At 38.6% G+C, this 17,890-nt stretch overlaps 1 protein-coding gene across 9 annotated transcripts in view; it reads left to right on the top strand.

Annotated features, from left to right (window-relative positions):
* SNX14 (sorting nexin 14) overlaps window positions 1-17,703 on the top strand; it is a 146,393-nt gene extending 128,690 nt beyond the window's left edge. For 4 of the 9 annotated variants that reach the window (XM_066315108.1, XM_066315106.1, XM_066315107.1 and 1 more), the window contains 13 exons: window positions 2,161-2,293; window positions 2,919-3,120; window positions 4,076-4,159; window positions 4,295-4,395; window positions 4,681-4,792; window positions 6,598-6,638; window positions 6,803-6,922; window positions 11,104-11,227; window positions 11,748-11,912; window positions 12,962-13,057; window positions 13,757-13,848; window positions 14,003-14,059; window positions 17,481-17,703. In XM_066315108.1, the coding sequence (XP_066171205.1) occupies window positions 2,161-2,293; window positions 2,919-3,120; window positions 4,076-4,159; window positions 4,295-4,395; window positions 4,681-4,792; window positions 6,598-6,638; window positions 6,803-6,922; window positions 11,104-11,227; window positions 11,748-11,912; window positions 12,962-13,057; window positions 13,757-13,848; window positions 14,003-14,059; window positions 17,481-17,519 (1,366 nt within the window). In that variant the 3' untranslated portion in view covers window positions 17,520-17,703. Of the gene's footprint in view, window positions 1-2,160; window positions 2,294-2,918; window positions 3,121-4,075; window positions 4,160-4,294; window positions 4,396-4,680; window positions 4,793-6,597; window positions 6,639-6,802; window positions 6,923-11,103; window positions 11,228-11,747; window positions 11,913-12,961; window positions 13,058-13,756; window positions 13,849-14,002; window positions 14,060-14,398; window positions 14,495-17,480 lie in introns of those variants that run through there. The other 5 variants (XM_066315110.1, XM_066315103.1, XM_066315104.1 and 2 more) reach the window with 2 other exon arrangements.
* The last annotated feature ends 187 nt before the right edge of the window (window positions 17,704-17,890 follow it).

The raw sequence follows: 17,890 nt of genomic DNA, 5'->3' as shown, positions 1-17,890 counted from the left end.
GGCTACCTCCTGTCACCTTTAGTCCTTGTGTCTTGAACCTGCCCCTATACTAGTCCCATCTCTCTCCTTCTATCTAGTCTCAAGGTCTTTCTTCTATTTTTACTTAGCCAGTGAATCTATTAGATTTTCATGGTGATACCTTTTGTATATATTTTTTAATTGCTCCATTTCTTTGAAATGTCATCATCTTGCTGTCTGTTCATCCATCTTTGCTAACACCTACAGATTTCTTTTCCATGCTCATCTAATGTGATTTACGATCAAGGATTTTTGCCAGACCGGTCCTATGTTCTCTTCATATGTTGTGGAGAGTGTCTATGTATCCTCTCATGCACCAGTGTTTGTTCTGAATTTGTCTCTTCCTGTGAAGAGACTCCCATCCTAGTTTGTCACTTTATACTTGTCCAGTTCAGTGATTGCTTTTTATTCATGTGATGTAATCTTTGGGCTCTGCCTTGGGGCTTGGGGGGTTGGTTCTTAGCTGTCAGGTTGAGTTCTGGCTCCATACAGCTCACTACAGGCTGCCTTCACCTGGAGCATGTTCAGTGTGGGAAAGAACTGCCTTGAGACTGGAGTCGTCCTATCAAATCACTGACCTTGTGCAAATCAGTACTTTTGCTCAAACTCTTGAGAACTGCACTAGTTTTCAGAGGAATTATGAAAACTTCCTTCAAGGTTAAGCCAAAGGTCTGAAATATCAGCCTTCCAGAAAAGCTAGTTTTGTCTAAATGGGGTTTGTGTTTTCTAACCCAGTGTTGAAACACTTGAACAGGATTCAGGTAAGGACCCCTATGTGAAACAGCTCTGTTCAGCACAGTAACATGTAGCAGAAGTTGTTCAAGAATGGAGTAAAATTATTCAAATACAGATTTTGACTGCAAGCAGCCAAGCAACCTTGTCTTTACACAGAAGAGATAACTAAGATAAGATGGTGCCAGTCTGCTTTGGAGCTGATGATTATATGAGATAGAAAAAGCAAAAGATTTGGAAAAACAGTGCGTTATTTACGCAACTTTAGTCATGTACACAGTCTGTGTAAAATTATAAACAGGAAAGTTATTAGTAACATGCATGAGTGTGCTTGGAGTCAGCAGTTGATGTTGTCTGCATGGTTTTATGAATGACAGAAATGCTTTACTGCTGGTTGCTGCTGTTCTCTGTGTAATCCCTTCCAATAGTCAATAGTTTTTTGTTTTAAAGGAAAAAGAAACAGGATTTTTTTTGTCCTCCAAAGTACTAATTGTACATCTAATATCAGTCTATAAATTTGAGTGTTTGATTCTGAAGTTCACTGTATTGATTTTTAACTTGTCTCTCAACTGTATATATTGAATCACCATAAGGAACCTCAGGCTGATTCCGTATTCAACAGAAGCATTTTTCTTTCCGTAATTGCTAGCATTTCTATGCAAGATATAGACTTCAATGTCATAGCTTGTGTACGAGCATAAGAATAATAAAAAATCTCTTCTCTGAGTGAGGAGTGTGCTTGCTGCCCAGGGGTTTTTTTATTCCCATACCTGGTTTGTTGGCTTTTGGATGCTTTGTCAAAAGTAGCAAGACTTTAAAAACTCTTCATCTTTCACTCAGACTGATCTTCAAGACAAGATTCTTCAGTTGCATCTGTTTTCTCTCATGCTCGGTCTTGCTCCCTGCACATTGCTTTTATTTGTCTTTACTGCTTAAAAACTGGTATCTATCTTGAATAATATGTGCTTGTAAAATTCCATTTAAAAATGCATCTACACTTGGCAGAAGGATAAATATTTAAATACAAGTACAGGGAAAAGGACAAAGTTAATGACCTACTTGATGTGCATGCCTGTAGCAATACCACAGTTTCTGCTGTCAAAACAAAGTTGTTTTACCTAGCTAATTGTTTGTTCTGGGTCATGAATTACTAGGATATTATTGTAGGAGTTTACTCATGGTTGAGCATATGGGAATCCCGTGTCTCTTTTTAAAAAGTGTAATCAAGAAATTTTGCTGATTGATCAGAGAACAGATTTGCCATAAGTGAATTTTTATTTAAGTGGAGCTGTAAATATATTGCCTACCTGTTTATAGTGTTGGTTCTCTTATCTGCAAATGGTGTGCAATGGCCTAATGAGCAGCTGTGTATATGTCTTGTGTTGTGAACTGTGGTTTCTGTTATCCTAGGACCACACAGAAGAGAGGAGAATCATTTGGAATCAGCAAAATAGGGAACAAAATAAAAGGTGTATTCAAGAGTTCTGCAATGGAAGGAGCTATGTTGCCTAACTATAACTTAAATGAAGGAGAAGATGATTTTGTGAGTAAAGCCATTAAGGTTTACTTGAAGTCTTTCTTGGGCTTGGAGTTTTTTGTTCTTTGCTCATTTGAAAATGTTACATTTCTTTACTGTCTTCACTGCACAGTTTTCATGTGCTAGCTTCTGATTAAGTTGCCTTATCCTCCCTGTATTCATTCACAAGCCAAGGTCCCATCCCCACTTCATGTGCTTCTGAGCTTTAGTAGAGAGAAATACCAAAAGTAACAGTGTCAGATATTTTTGTAAGCAATGATTTTTTTCTTTAATTCTGGGAAGTAAGGCATACATAGGGCTGCATGCATGGCTCTTCATCTGCAGTCTATCACAAGACCTTGAAACCATAAGTTATGTAGTGGAGATACTGCTGTTGAGTTGGTCTGTGATGCAACATTTTCTCTCTAGATCAGTGCCAGTAGTCTTTTCTCATTCATCTTGGATGTCTCTCCCTCAGTTAATATTTTTCTTCCATTCTAAACAGCAATGAACAGAGCCAGTGGTAGACTTTACTGCACGGGACATTGGGGAAATGAATGGAAAATGTGAAAAGGGGAAGGAGGGAATTGGGCAGAGGTAGACTGTACCAGTTAAAATAGAACTGGAGATCTCTGTGTTTGAATCCTTACAGATTGAAGAAGGTGTTATGGTGATGGAAGATGATTCTCCTGAGGAGGCTGTTACCACCCCAAATACACCTCGCAACCTTGCTGCGTGGAAAATCAGCATCCCATATGTTGATTTTTTTGATGATCCCTCCTTGGAAAGAAAAGACAGGAAGGAGAGAATTCCTGTATTCTGCATTGATGTAGAGAGAAATGATAGAAGGGCAGGTATGTAATGTTGCAGATAATAAAGTGGCATTTGAAAGTGAACTCAGAATATTCTAGTGTGCTGTAGTCGGACAGCTCTTGCAGTGTGTTTTATGTGTGTATTCTTCTGATTTCACAATAATGGCTTGAAAATTCCAAGGAAATAAGTTTGATACATAAATGATCACATTTAGCATCTGCAAGTAAAGAGCTGACTCCTCAGCATGAATCAGTTCTATTTAGACTTCCTGCCAAAGTTTGAAATGTTCCCTTTCCAGAAATACTTGCCTTAAAATTCATATTAATAGGCACTTGGCACTTTTATTTTCACCCACTCTGAACTTTGGAATAATGAACAACAAATAATTTTTTATATAACCTTAAAATTATTTCTTAGGAAATGAAAATGTTTTACTTATTAGGATTCATCATGGCTTGCAGTCAGTTTATCAGTATCTAGATAGTGATACATATGGACTGGGGGAAAACAGCATCATCTTAAGGCTGCTGAGATTTTTGTTAGTGAGGACTAATACTTCCACAATAAGCAGAAAGTATTTAAGGGGCATTTAGTGATATCTTCGATGATAGGATTAAGAACAATCAGCATTCAAGCTGGTGATGCAGAGGACTGTTTTCAACAAGTACTATTTGTGTAATTCATTTGGTTAAAAGTTTTAAAATAGATCAAATATAGTCAGACATAATAAATATTGGAGTTTTGTAGCACTCTGTTGTTTAGATTGTAGGAATCCCACAAATGGGGTGATAATTTCCTTGCTAATACCGTATCTGTCTACCAGTTATGCATTTTACTGTAACACTAAAAGTGCCTTGACGTTTATGTTACCACAAAAGGGAGCTAATGTCATTGAGGTTTATCATAATCCAGCGTGTGTTTGCTGTTGCTAATTTGTCTGTTTGTCTCTCGGGTGCCATAAAACTTGGTTTAATTTTAACTTTTTTTTTTCTCCAGTTGGACATGAGCCTGAGCACTGGTCTGTCTACAGGAGGTATCTTGAATTTTACGTGCTTGAATCAAAGCTTACAGAATTTCATGGTATGTTCTCCATCAATTGGAAAGCCGTTTTCTCCCTGCTGTGATTATAATTCATTACTTATTGAAATTTAAAATAATAAGGTCAATGTTTACTGCATTACAAGAATAATTTAATCTCCTTTTTATCTTTATTAGGTACATTTCCTGATGCTCAGCTTCCCTCAAAGAGAATCATTGGCCCCAAGAACTATGAATTCTTAAAATCCAAGAGAGAGGAGTTTCAGGAATATCTGCAGGTATCAAACATTTGGAGCAAAGAATAGTCTAAAACCAGTGATATGAAACCAAAAAAATAATATCGGGTGGGGGGGGGGTTGGTCATTGGTTTCCAAGTAACTTTATGGTTAGAGAAAGGATTCAAGTGGGCAATGTTAAATTTTCAAATAACTGAAAACAGAAATTGCTTGCAAATGACAATATCTGTGGCAGTGTAATGCTTTTTGAATATTTTTTTTGCTATGCAGAAATGGATTTTTGAAGATTAAAGTAGTTACACTTCTTTTGTTCCTTCTGTCTCAAAGAAACTTCTGCAACACCCAGAACTAAGTAACAGCCAGCTTTTAGCTGACTTCCTATCCCCTAATGGAGGAGAGACTCAGTTTCTTGATAAAATGTTGCCTGATGTGAATCTTGGTATGTAATATACTACTTGTTTATGCTGACAAATAGTAATGCCCATGGCTGCTTGTGATTGAATTCTGTGATTCTGTGAGTGACAGCAGTAATGAATAGATAACTCTTTTGAATGTAGGAAATAAAAACTCTGCTCCTTCACAGCCCTTAAAATTATAGCTGAGTAAGCAAGATATGCTGATACTTCTTCCTTGAAGAAAAATGACATTTTGAAATTTTGGAAAAAAGTCTTTTAAGTGATCGTTTTTGAGTTTTTCTGTCAGCAAGCAAGATGATAAGGTTTCTCTTAAAAAACCTCATGGTTCAAGAAAATGTCCGGTATTGTCAAAAGTCACATCTGCATGTCTGTCATTGTTTGCTGATGAGATGGCATAAACACTTACAAAACTGCCTTTGGATTTTAATTGATTAAAATCCTCTTATTTTATTCTGAAAATTACAGTGTTTGATATTTCTGGTATTAGCTGTTGTTAAGATATTTTCTAACATGAAAGATCTAACATGTTAAGATCTTTGCTGTTAACTACTTAATAGAATTTGAGGCAGCAGTGTGTGTGGTACAGGCAGGTCAAATGGAAATTGAGACGTTCTAATGTCTAATGACAGTAGTTCACAATAAATCAAAAAGGTTGATTGTAGTGTGACTTGGCTGCAATGTAGCTATCTCAGAATAGAGGGTCTGAGCTGGTCAGGTCAACCTCATGGCCATTCTGTCTTCATGTCTTGTGCCACTTGTGGCTGTGGTCCCAGAGAGCCATGCCTGAGCTGCACCACTGCATTTCTACTACAGCTCCTGGTCACGGTGTTGTCCTGCTGGGGCAGCCCTTCTCTCAGTCTGCTTCATGAGTTGTTGAATGACATTTCTGCTCTCACCCTGCAGTCAAAAGGTTTTGGTTTTGTTTCACGTTTCCCCTCTAGATCCAACCTTAGAAAAGCTTATAATTATGGTGTTTACTGTAATGCATTTCCTGTCTGAGACTGTGCTTCACTTCTATAAAGAGCATTATAACAAGTCTTGGCATTTCAGCAGGGCTTTTTGTGAGGATGTTTTTATTATTACCGTTTGATCATTGTACATACTTTCCGATGTAAATTCCAAATTTAATGACATGTAGATAAGAAATATATTACTGTAACTGTAGTGCTTAAAATAAAGCTAGTCCTAGACCCTTTCGTTTTTCAGCATTTGAAGTTACTATGCCATATCCTCATAGCCTTATCAGGACACAAGAGCTGATTGTGAAGGCCACAGCTGTAGCCTGTCCAGTTTAGAAAATTTTACTTGCCAGAGTTTTTGAAGCTGGTTCCCCCCAGAAGCTCTCTAGACTGATTTTTCTCTTGCTGATTTTTCCACAGAAAGCACTGAATCTGACTTATCTTGATTTCTTCTGTGAGAAATGTTTATGATTCTATGGCTAACTTAAATACAGGGAATTTTGCCTCTACTGATGTTGTAGCAGTACTGCTGTTACAGTGCTAGAGCTATTTATGGCTAAACTGTAGAAAAAAGGTAGACCTACAGTACTTTATTGTGTTTTTTAAAAAAAGTATTCAGATTAATAATCTGTACATTTTTAAGTATCTTTTCTTGAAGAGTAGTAATCACTAGGTTACAAGCTGTTTATGTGCAAAGCTATTTACATAGGGTTTTGTGCCAAGTCAAAAAAGCCCAAGCAGATTTTAAAAAAATACTGTATTTTTAAATAAGTGCTAGACAGTAAGTAAAAAAAATCTAGCAGAGCAAAATGTCTTTCAAATCAGACAGTGATAACAGAAAGTTTTTGTTTGTTTGTTTCTAATTGTAGGTAAAATCATAAAGTCTGTTCCAGGAAAGCTGATGAAAGAGGTGAGTCTTTCAGGTTGCCAATATCTTACCTTCATTAGTTAATTTTATGGGATTACTGAGTTACAGGCTAATCAAAACTTTGTTTGAGAATTCTTTCTGTTGTTGGTTTTGTTTTCATTTTCCTATTATTATGCAAGTGACAGGTCACTCATATCTTTTTTCAGAAAGGTCAGCACTTGGAGCCATTCATCATGAATTTTATCAACTCCTGTGAATCTCCCAAGCCTAAACCAAGCAGGCCTGAACTTACTATTTTGAGTCCCACTTCTGAAAATAACAAGAAGGTACAGTAAGTCATGTTCCTTTCCCATTTTACAGAAATGGGGAAATGACCATACATTTTCTCTCATACTAGGGAGCTGTCTTAGAATTCATTAACTAATATTATTCCAGATGAAGCCAAGCTGGAAAATACTGTCTAGGAATGCAGACACTGAGGGTGTTCAGTCCAAAGGCCAGACCAAAGGTAGACTGGAGTAACACACTTCCCTGCTCCCCAGATATGTGTGGCATAGACTTGGGCTGTTCAGCTCTGCACTTTCACTTCTGTTGTGAGACATGACATCTTTGTGCAGATGTGTACCCTTCTAGTTCTGAGGGAAGCCTACAAGAAATATGGAGCAGGACTTTCACAAGAGCATTTAGTAACAGGACAAGGGGAAATGGAACTGAGAGTAGATTTAGATTAGCTATTAGGAAAAAATGTGTAACTGTGAGGGTGATGAGTTGCTGGAACAGGTTGCTCAGAGAGGTTGTCGATTCCTCATTCCTGGAAATATTTAATGCCAGATGGGATGGAGCTCTGAGCAGCTGCGTCTAGTGAAAGGTGTCCCTGCCCGTGGCAGAGGGTTGGGACTAGGTACTCTTTGAGGTCCCTTCCAAGCCAGTCCTGTGATTCAGTGCAGTAACTGCTGTGCAGGAGCAAGGCACCTCACTTCTGGTGAAGGTGAATGCCAAATGTGTGTACCACAACTGTGTGAACTGCCTGTATGGAGTCTGTGTGGAGCTCTGGCAGGCAGCCCAAGAGATGAAAGGTTAGCACTTCCCGAGTGCCCATCTGTGAGGACTTGTTAATCTCATAGCAGAAGAGTTCTTCATTTTTTTGGTAAATGGTAGTTGAGTTCCAGCTAATGCTTGTATTGCCACCATGTTCTCACATGTCTTTTCTGACAGAGATCTGTTTATTTCAGTTTCAACATGTTGGACTGTGCTGAGATTACAATGCACGTTCCCCGGTGCTTGTGCTGCCATGAGTGGGGTACATGCAGGCTCCCCCTCCCTCAGCAGGCTGAATAAGAAGTTCCTGAAGGTCTGTCTGGGCAGGCCCAGTCAGAAATGTGCCTAATGCTCTGACAGTTCTTCTTCATGCTCCTTCCTTTTGAATGTTCTTGGGATGTGTATATGTTTGTGTGTTTTAAATACTGGTGGAAAGACTTCTAGTTAAAAATGAACAGTGAATGGGGGTAAGTCAACCTCAGTATAACCAGGAGCAATTGGATTTCATTCTGTATCAGATCCACTAGAAAAAGAGTTACCAACCCGCCTGGTTAAAAAAAACCCAAGTGAACAAAAAACTCTGTTTCCCCCTCCTAGGGACACTAGCAGGGTTTCTGGCCATGTTTCTGTTCTCAAGGTCTGTAAGCAGCTTGATCATCTTCTGAACATACTTTTGCCAGACTTGCTATAATAGGTCAGAACTCCTCAGCTGATGCAGACTTTGCAAAATATGCCAATAAAGGCATTGTTCTGCTAGCTTGTGATGGCCTGCCAACAGCAATAAAAGCTGCTTTTGGAACACCAGCAGTATAATAAATGTTTTTGAGTAGCTACGTGGAGGAAGACATGGTCACTTACACTGACTGATATGATTCAGACACTGCATACAATCTTTCTTCTTACCATTTTGGTATAATCCTCTGTACTTTTTAAAAGAGCAGGAAGAACAGGAGAGAGATTTATGCCTTTGGCTGTAGATACTGTTCATAGTCATGGTATTGTTTTTGTACAGTTCACACCTGTGCTGGAATGTATGGGTGTATGTTTGCATATGCACTCACCATTGAGTAACTTTTTTTTCTGTGAGGCACTTTATATGAGCATTCATGTTTCCTTTGCTTGCTTTTCCCAATAAGGTATAATAGCCTGTTGTACAAGGGATTACTTTGGTCGTTTTCTTAATACAAGCCTTTTGTCTTTCACTGACTTCAAGACCTTGACTCCCATAATTAATCAATACTAATTAATGGGATTTCCTCATTTTAAGCCTTTTAATAATATTTCATGGTTATAATCATGATTACTGTTTAACCTTAAAAATACAAATAATGATAGCATTGAGGTTTGTGCAGCTAGTCTCAAATGTTAACATGCACAGAAACATCTAAAACAAAATCCTGTGCTTATGTGAATTGTGAGTATAACCTCAACTTCTGTGCTAGATAACCAGTTGTGTATTTTTCACCTGAATTTCTTCCCAGCCAAGATACTGGAAAGTGTAAAACATGGAAGTGAAGGTCTAATGCCACTTTGTATTATGTTTGCTGTGGTGCATTGTAGATTGCATTCTGAAATGCTTTCAAACTATGCCTCTGATCAAGGAACCATTGCTATTTAAGGTGCAACATGGATTATCCATTTATGGAGGTACAGTCAGCATTCAGAAGATGCTGCTTCTGGTTTGGGATGAAAGTGGAAATAGCTTTTTGAAAGTCAGAAACCTTTGCCCTAAGCTGGCCTTCATGTTTGATTTTTTAATAGGTTACCTACCAGATTGCTGTTAATGATTTAGTTTGACCTCCAGACACTACTCTGAACTCAGGTCTACATTGCACAATGGGCTGCTTTGAGTTGGCTCAGTATGTATCACCTTTGTCAGGTTGTGAGGTGTATCTAAAAAATAAAAGAGGATTTTGTTTAAGTTACAATATTGCAGCTAAGGTTTTTCTGATATTCTGGTTTCCGTATTAAGGAGGATGTAGACTTCATTTTATACAGAGTCTTTTAAACAACCTACCAGGGATGCTTCCACAAAGTAGATGTGAATAATTATGTGTTCTTTTTAGGTTTGCTATATTCCTGGATACCAGTCATCCACCAGTGCATTAGCCATATTTGCCCTTTTGTGTAATTTATGTAGTAAGTTGGTGTTGCTTAGTTTGAGTGAACCTTGTGAAGGCGATACCAGCAGCTCAGCACTTAAGAAAAGGAGTACAGGTCAAAAAACCTGACTCTTGCCAGATGTCCTGATGTAATCTTTTCTAACAGTGCAAAGCATTCTGTTTAGAGACTTGTGTGATTTGCATGTTTTTGGCTTTATTTATTTTGGGGAGAATTGCAGTACAGAAAGTGAACCACTTATAAGCAAATTACTTCCTGTTCCTTGGAACTAATGTTATTTTGGGAGTGGTAAAAAAACCCTCTGTGAGTGGCAATCATGTCAGCCTAGGCAATTCTGTGATTATGTTGCATTTGCTTCTAGTTTTAGGATTTTTTTAGAACCCTGCCATAAACTTTTGAACTTTCTTTTCATAATACAGAGTATTTTGTATAAATCCTATTTTGTGTCGATTTATTAACTATTTTGGGGGTAAGTTAATTGAAATTCAAACTGGGAATTGCTAGGTATTAAACATGGAAAGCATCAGGATTTAGAGACTTTTTCCTTTCCCTCTATTGGGATTCACAGATTTGGGGGCAGGGGAGGCGAGGACTACTACCTAGGTGGCTTGGGACCCCTTTTGGTGTGCAGGGAAGAGCCTCTTGGAGTTTTGCAAGAATTAGAGTATCTTTTCAGAAAGAACCAGAGGCAAGGAAGTAGAGAGATCAGAGACGAGGGGGATGATGTAGGAGAATAGAAGGCTAAAGGAATATAATTGAAAAATGAGATAAATGGAAAGAAACCCAAATGTTAGTTCATAAAGATTTTACTATAAAGAATTAAGCTGGCAGGGGAAAAAGATATTTCTCTATGTAAAAAACTTCTATATTTTGTCATTGTGTTTATTTCAAAGTGGAAACCAACAGGAACTTTTAGGAATACTTTGATGTTTTAGGCTTCCCTTGTGATTTAAGGCAGACAAACTCTGTATCTCTTAGCCTCTCATTTTCAGAACAAGGTGCATCAAGGAAATCAGAACATGTGATAAAAAGTCTAGATGCATACAATCGTACAATTGTTTAGGTTGGAAGAAGGTAGTAGGAGCAGAAAGGCTTGTGAACTAATGTTTCATTGCTGATTTGTTCGTTGTTGTGTATCTTGGCAACATGTGATGTGGTCTTTATTGGAAAGTGAAGGATTTGAAAATACAAAACCAGAAACAATTAAACAAATCAACGCCCCTGATCAGTTCTTTGAAAGCTCTGGAAGGAAGCTACTACTTCTATAAAAAGAAACCAACCCAAATGACTGGTGGCTATCCTTTTGCTTTTAAATGCAGTGATTTCAGTCTTATATTTCTGTTTTTAGCTTTTTAATGATTTATTCAAGAATAATGCAAACCGATCTGAGAATACAGAAAGACGACAAAATCAGAACTACTTCATGGAAATGATGACTGTAGAAGGAGTCTATGACTACTTAATGTATGTTGGTAAGAAGAGATTTCTCTTAATTATTCGTATACTTCATGACAAATATGAAGTCTTTCTGCTAAGAAATGAAATTCTGTCATAGCAGTCATATATGACTCAACACTTTCAAGCTAATATACAACTTAGTAAGTTGGTCATTCCTTAGAAGACTTTATTGTGGTGCTAAAATGTCATTTATCATCCATCATTGCTATGTTGCTTTGTTATGTCTCCATCTTTCTGCATCTCAGTAGTATGAGTTTATGAAAGTAGGTCTTATCCCTTTTCTGAGGTCTGCCTAAGCTGTTAGTAGACTTTGGGAACTGGAATTGTTAAAGGAATAGAAATAGGTGAAGGAAGTATTTGAGAAGCACAGTGGAGAATACTGATATTTTCAGTGCTGCACTAACAAAACTGAAATATTCTTTTCTTGTTTGCAATCTATTTTTTCTTTTCTTTTGAATAAATGATTCTTTTATCTTCAATATTAGGAGACCCTTCTATGTGTTACTACTCATAGATGTTGCTGTGACTTTGCAGGTAGGGTAGTTTTCCGCATTCCTGACTGGCTGCATCATCTCTTGATGGGAGGAAGAATTCTCTTCAAAAATACATTGGAACTATACACAGATTACTACTTGCATAACAAGTTAGAACAGCTATTTGAGGAGCACCGGTTGGTTTCTCTGATAACACTCTTGAGAGGTCAGTAATAGTTACATCTTTGACAAAAAAATACTGCTTTAGTCTGGGGTTTGAAATCCCTTCAGTGAAGTTTCTGAGTGGTAAACTTTGCAATGCTGACTAACATTGGGGAATATTAAAAATCAAGTGGGCCTGGACTAACTTCAAAGCTAGTTATGGAAGGATGTTGAGTCACCCATGTTGTCTGTCAGTGATTGTTACAGAAAAAATATTATGAATAGTAATTTTTTTGGATGGGCAAAGAACAAGAAAAACAGAATGAAGGTGGTTTAGTGTATCAATGCAAATGTTTCATGAAGTCATCGAGTTACTTCACTTGTGTATAGCAGTCTTTCATCAGTCTTTTATTGTTAAGTTTTTGGTTCCCTTTGTTGTGGTTGGCTCTTGAGAGGGCTTGAGTGTCCTGACCTTCAAATAAGGGAAGGGGAGAACAGCTAAAAAAAAATTAAATTACCTCACAACTGTGGAGTATTACCTGACTGCAGTCCGATCCAAACAATGCGTCTGGCCAAAACTCTGGAGTCAAGTCCTTATCAAACCAAAAATGAAGCTTGTGAAAGGCAAAAAAGGAGTGTAGTAAGACTTTCAGAGCCTAAAACAAAAATGGAGCGCCTGTTATTTCAGACAAATAGCAATTTTTGTTTTCTCGTGCATAGGTAAATTTGAAGTTTTTGACAGTTCCATACAGTGTTTTAGCACAAGGTGTAAATACTCCTTATAGTTTTGAAGGCATAAGGGAAATTGTGAGTAAGGAGATCATAACTAATCTAAAATAGACTTGATCCAAACTTAGAAGAGAATGCTTTAAACTTTGAGAAGAATGGAAACAAATTGTGAAAAGATGATTGTCCTTCAAACAGGGGGGTATTCTGGATTTGATTGGGCTAATGTAAGCAAAAAATATGATCTGACAAAACTAGAATTCCCTTCTAATCAACACAATGCAGAGAAAAAGTTCAGTTTTGAAGCCACAATCCAAAACACATTTCTATGTCAGTGATGTGTAGCTGCCTAAAGATACATTTTTTTCCAATGTGTCTTTGCTGCAGATGCTGTCTTCTGTGAGAACACTGAGCCTCGCTCTCTCCAGGATAAACAGAAACGAGCAAAGCAGACTTTTGAAGAAATGATGAGATATATTCCAGGTTCGGTATTCCATGACTTTGTGTAGGAGTGTGGTTAATTGTTCAAGCAGATATTTTACCCAGATACAGTTGCACCATCTTTCCAAATCAAATAATACTTGGGCTGCTGAGATTTGAGTTGATTGGAATACCACGTGTAAAAACCCAGCAGTTCAGCTTTGTCATCTAAGTGTTGCTGACTAAGGTTATAGCATAGTGATTAATAAAGACATGGTGATGGAAATCAAGAGCTTTATACATGTACTTAATACCATAATTTTTCATCTTTTGAATGTTCCTATGGTTTGTATTTTATCCAAATGAAAACTGTGTTAAAAAAGGCACATCATTAAGCTGGAAGGTACATCTGAGCTCTCCTTGCACTGTATAAACTAGGAAATAGGGACCCATTTGTTTGAAAGTAATTTAAGAAAAAATCAGCTTGTGGTTTAATAACAGTGCACTAGAACAAAATATTGATATTAGAAAAAGTGTAGTAATTACTTAGATGTGGAGCTCTGAAAGAAAGGGAGGAGAAAAGGATGAACCCAAAAGTGTGGGGTTTGTTTCCATTTACCATTTGAGACAAAAAAAAAATGAACTTTCTTAAATTTAAACAACTTTCTTCTTGTTAATTACTGGAGTTCTATAACTGCATCATAAAGCTGCTTTGCAGTGCTTCCTCATGACTTGTGTGTTTGTTTTTGAAATTTGATCTAGATTTAATAGGCAAGTGCATTGGGGAAGAGGCTAAATACGAAGGCATCAGGCTGCTGTTTGATGGACTGCAGCAACCAGTGCTCAACAAACAGGTAACTCATAACGTGTGACAAACTTGCCTTCTGGCACAGGATTTCCTGAAGTGAATGTTTGATATAGCAGAGGAATAGGCTGTTACTCAGAATTAAGAATAAAAAGCAGTAGTTTTGCCTTGGAGTGTCCTTAATTTTCTGTATTTTCTTTTAGTTAACTTATGTTCTGCTGGACATTGGGATTCAAGAGCTCTTTCCAGAGCTGAGTAAGGTATGTGCTAACTCCATTGAAGAACTGTAGAATTCTTCAGGCTGCTACTGAGTCTGGTCACTGGTGCATTTTTGCTGTTGCTCTTCCCTGTTACTAATATAAATTCTAAATTTTGGAGGAAATATGTGTTTTTCCAATACGTTGAAATAATTGAAATCTGGATTACTTACATTTTGGCTAATTAGCTCTTTCCAAATCAGCTCAGGCCCATTTATTTAGCACGCAGCAAGTCCGAGCAGCCTTTCAATAGACTTGGACAGATAAACAGCAGTCAGGATCTCTGTGCCTTTCTCTTTGATTGATTTGTCTCCACTCTATTTTATGCATTTCCCAATTTAGGAAGGGAATTCTGCATGCAAAGCTCAGGGTGTTGCAGCTTTTTTCTCGAGAATATCTGGGAGGAGGATTTCTTACCTGTAGTTTGGTCACTGCAACATTAACTTCAACTGTCCAGATAAAGGAGAAAGAATTTTGCACAGCAGAAATTGCTATATAAATGCGTATCATTAGGTTTGGGATCTGTCTGATATTTGTACTTATGTATATCAAACCTTCACAGATTTTTACATAGTAATTTTACAGTTTGGTCTTCATGGCAAGCAGGTAATACTTGCTAGTTACCTGGTAGAAAAACAAAACCCCAAACAAATTTGGAAAACCCTCTCACTAACAATAAATGTTCATTGCTTGACTCCTGTGCCTGAGAACTGCAGAGTGCCAGCAGTGATCTGTTTTGCATAACAAACAGAAACAAATACAAGATATTGGATCAAGCCAGGACACTTCCATTGTTTTCAGTGAAATGAGGCTGGCTCAGCAAGTCTGACCTACTTTGTGCTTCAGCTCTGTAGCTGCCCTCCTCAAGCCAGTGCTCAGACAGCTAAAAACAGGCAACAGCTGACTGAGGGAACAAGGAAATAGCCAGGGAATTTGAGTGCAGAAGTGCAGAAAAAAAGACCTGACTTAGCCCTGCTATTTTACTCTGCTGAACTGGTTTTGTGTCTCAGCAGCTAATTATATATATATGTATTGGAACAGCGATGTTCAGTTGATTATGGAGACTAATGAGTGGCATTTAAACTGTCCTTAAAGCACCAGTCAGGCCCAGAGAGTGATTATCAGTGGAGTGAAGTCTAGTTGGAGGCAGGCCATTAATAAGGGAGTTATTCAAGGGGACAGTTGTGGCTTCATGTGATATTGTTTAACAACTTCATTAATGATCTGGATCATGGGCCAGAGTGCAAAGCCTGATGATGACACAAAACTGGGAGGAGTGGCTGATAAACCATAGGGTCATGCTACTTTCCAAAGGGAACTAAACAGGCTGGAGAAATGGACTGGCAGGAACCTCATGAACTTCAGCAAAGGGAAGTGCAAAGTCCTGTTCCTGGAGAACAGCCGCAGGTGCCATGACGGGCTGAGGGCCAACAAGCTGGAAAGACAGAAAGTTCAACAAAAGGCTGATGGTATCTTGGGCTGCAACAGGAGCAGTGTTGCCAGCAGGTCGAGGGAGGTGATGCTGCCCCTCTGCTCACTACTGGTGGGGCCGCACCTGGAGTGCTGTGTCCAGGCCTGGGCTCCCCAGTACAAGACAGGCATGGACATACTGGAGTGAATCTGGTGGAGAGCCATGGGGATGATGATGGAACTGGAGCATATCTCCTATGAGGAGAGGCCAAAGAGCAGCGCCTCTTCAGCCTGGAGAAGAGAAAGCTCAAAGGGTCTTACTGATGTCTGTAAATACCCAAGGGGATGGTACAAAGAGGACAGAACCCGTGGTGCCCACTAACAGGACCAGTGGCAACAGGCACAGTCTGAAGCATCAGAGGTTCCCTCTGAACATCAAGAAATGCTTCTTCACTGTGAGGCTGACCAGACACTGTCACAGTGCTCATCAGGGATGTGGGATGCTCATCCTTGGAGAGATTTAAAAGCTGTCTGGACATGGTCTTGAGCATCTTTCGGTGGCCCTTCTTAAGGTCTAGACCAGGTGACCTCCAGAGGCACCTTCCAACCCCAGCCATGCTGTGATTTCATAGCTGTGTATATTTAATGGGCAAAAATGTTTTTTCTTCAAAAACAAATCAAGAAGAAAGATTATTCAAGGTAAATCAAGATCATGTTTTTTACTTCTTAATCTATTCTTTTTTCCTGTGTGACTGTGACGCTGCCCGGGTGCTCTGCAGTGTTTCATAACCACCTGCTGAGGAGGGACCTCTAGTGCCACCTTTGCTCCTGGTGAAATGGCATAAGTGAGGGGTGGGCTCCCCCTGTCCCCTCTGACTGAAGCTGATGGGGACAGAGCAAGGGAATCTCCAGACCAGATTTCAGTACGGGGAAGGAAGAATAATACTTCAGCTGGGAACTTGAGCTATTTCCTTATTTCAGATATACTGAGAGCAACGCAGAACAAAGTGCTGCATCTGCGGTGTTTGGCAGTGGGACCTGCTTGTCAGTGTACCGGGACTGAGAGGGGAAATGCAAGGTGGAGAGGGTATGGGTGGAGGGATGGCAGTGGTTTTCATCCAGAGCCCTAAAAACATTTTCCCAAAATGACTGCAAGCACTTGGCATTGTGAAACTACTTGGAAATAGAATTGTTTCTTCCTAACAGCTGCAGTGGGAAGGTTTAAAAGTAACGACTGGTTCTTACTTAGCTATCCCTTGTATTGGGAGGAATCAATCCAATGCCAATCCAATCAATCCATCAGCATAGACTGGTACTTCTTGAGTTGCTTCATACCAAAATATTTTTGTAGTTAAAGTGAAGAATAGAAAAATGTTTCTGGCCAGTTAGCTTTTAAAGGGGAAAACTGAGCATCCCAGAAGTTTTGTTTTGAGCACTGCGCCTTTGGCAGGAAAAACAGTGATGGGAGAAATGGGAAGATTTTTCTTAGTGGGGATGTCTGAGATTGGTATCTTGAAGGTGTTTCCTGCTGCACGTACCAGTGCGGATATATGCTGGATCACTCGGTGTGTGCTCTGTTTGATGGCAGCGTGTGTCAATGAGCAACCTCCAAGAGCTGAAAAACTCCTCTGAGTGTACAGCCAGTCACTTGGGAATCTGTCAGACAGGATGCAAGAAGAGACAGCTGAAAGGAAAAAGCATTCCAAGCAGACTAAGGAAAGAAATCCAGTTGAAAAAATACCTCTCCAGTACTATTTCCAGGGCAGAAAATTGCTGTGTTAAGAAAACTGTATTTTGCAGCTAGGAATGGGGGAGGTGAGAACTTCTAGAGAAAGAAGAAAACACCTATTGTGAGAAATAGTATTAAAATCTAGTAGCTTTCCATTCTGTTAACTCTGGTTTCAAGTGGATGTTTTCAGATACCATTAATCATTGCAGCTTGGTTCAGTCATTTCTATGTAAATACACATTTTCAAACTTTCTAAGTAAATTTCCCCCCTTTCCTGCTTAACAGGGTCCAAAGGAAGCAAGCTCTGTGTCAAGTTGGATGTGAGTGGACACCCAGTAGGATCTGCTGTGCACTGTTGTAATGGAAATGTGGCATTTTAACATTGCTTTGTATATTTTGTTGTAAATAACTTAAAATTTAAAAGTTAAAAAAATAACTTATGCAATAAAGACATTAAAATTTAATAACAATTGCAAATAAATAAAATATCTGTATTTTTTATTTAAAATTTGTTTTAGCTGTTACCAGTAAAAGTCTAATTAATTTCACCAAAATCACTCAGTGTATTAAATTACAGGATGACATCAAAAAAGACAGCTGGGCGATCAGCCAACTTACACTTTGCTAAAAGAGCAATTACTGGGTGTTTTCCTGAAAGGATATGTAGAAAAATTGTTTGGAAGAAGTTGTAGAAT

This window comes from Sylvia atricapilla, chromosome 3, assembly GCF_009819655.1.
Source record: "Sylvia atricapilla isolate bSylAtr1 chromosome 3, bSylAtr1.pri, whole genome shotgun sequence".
Taxonomy (NCBI): Eukaryota; Metazoa; Chordata; class Aves; order Passeriformes; family Sylviidae; genus Sylvia; species Sylvia atricapilla.
Note: the sequence above shows the minus strand (reverse complement) of the source record. Positions and strands in the feature narration are given on the sequence as shown.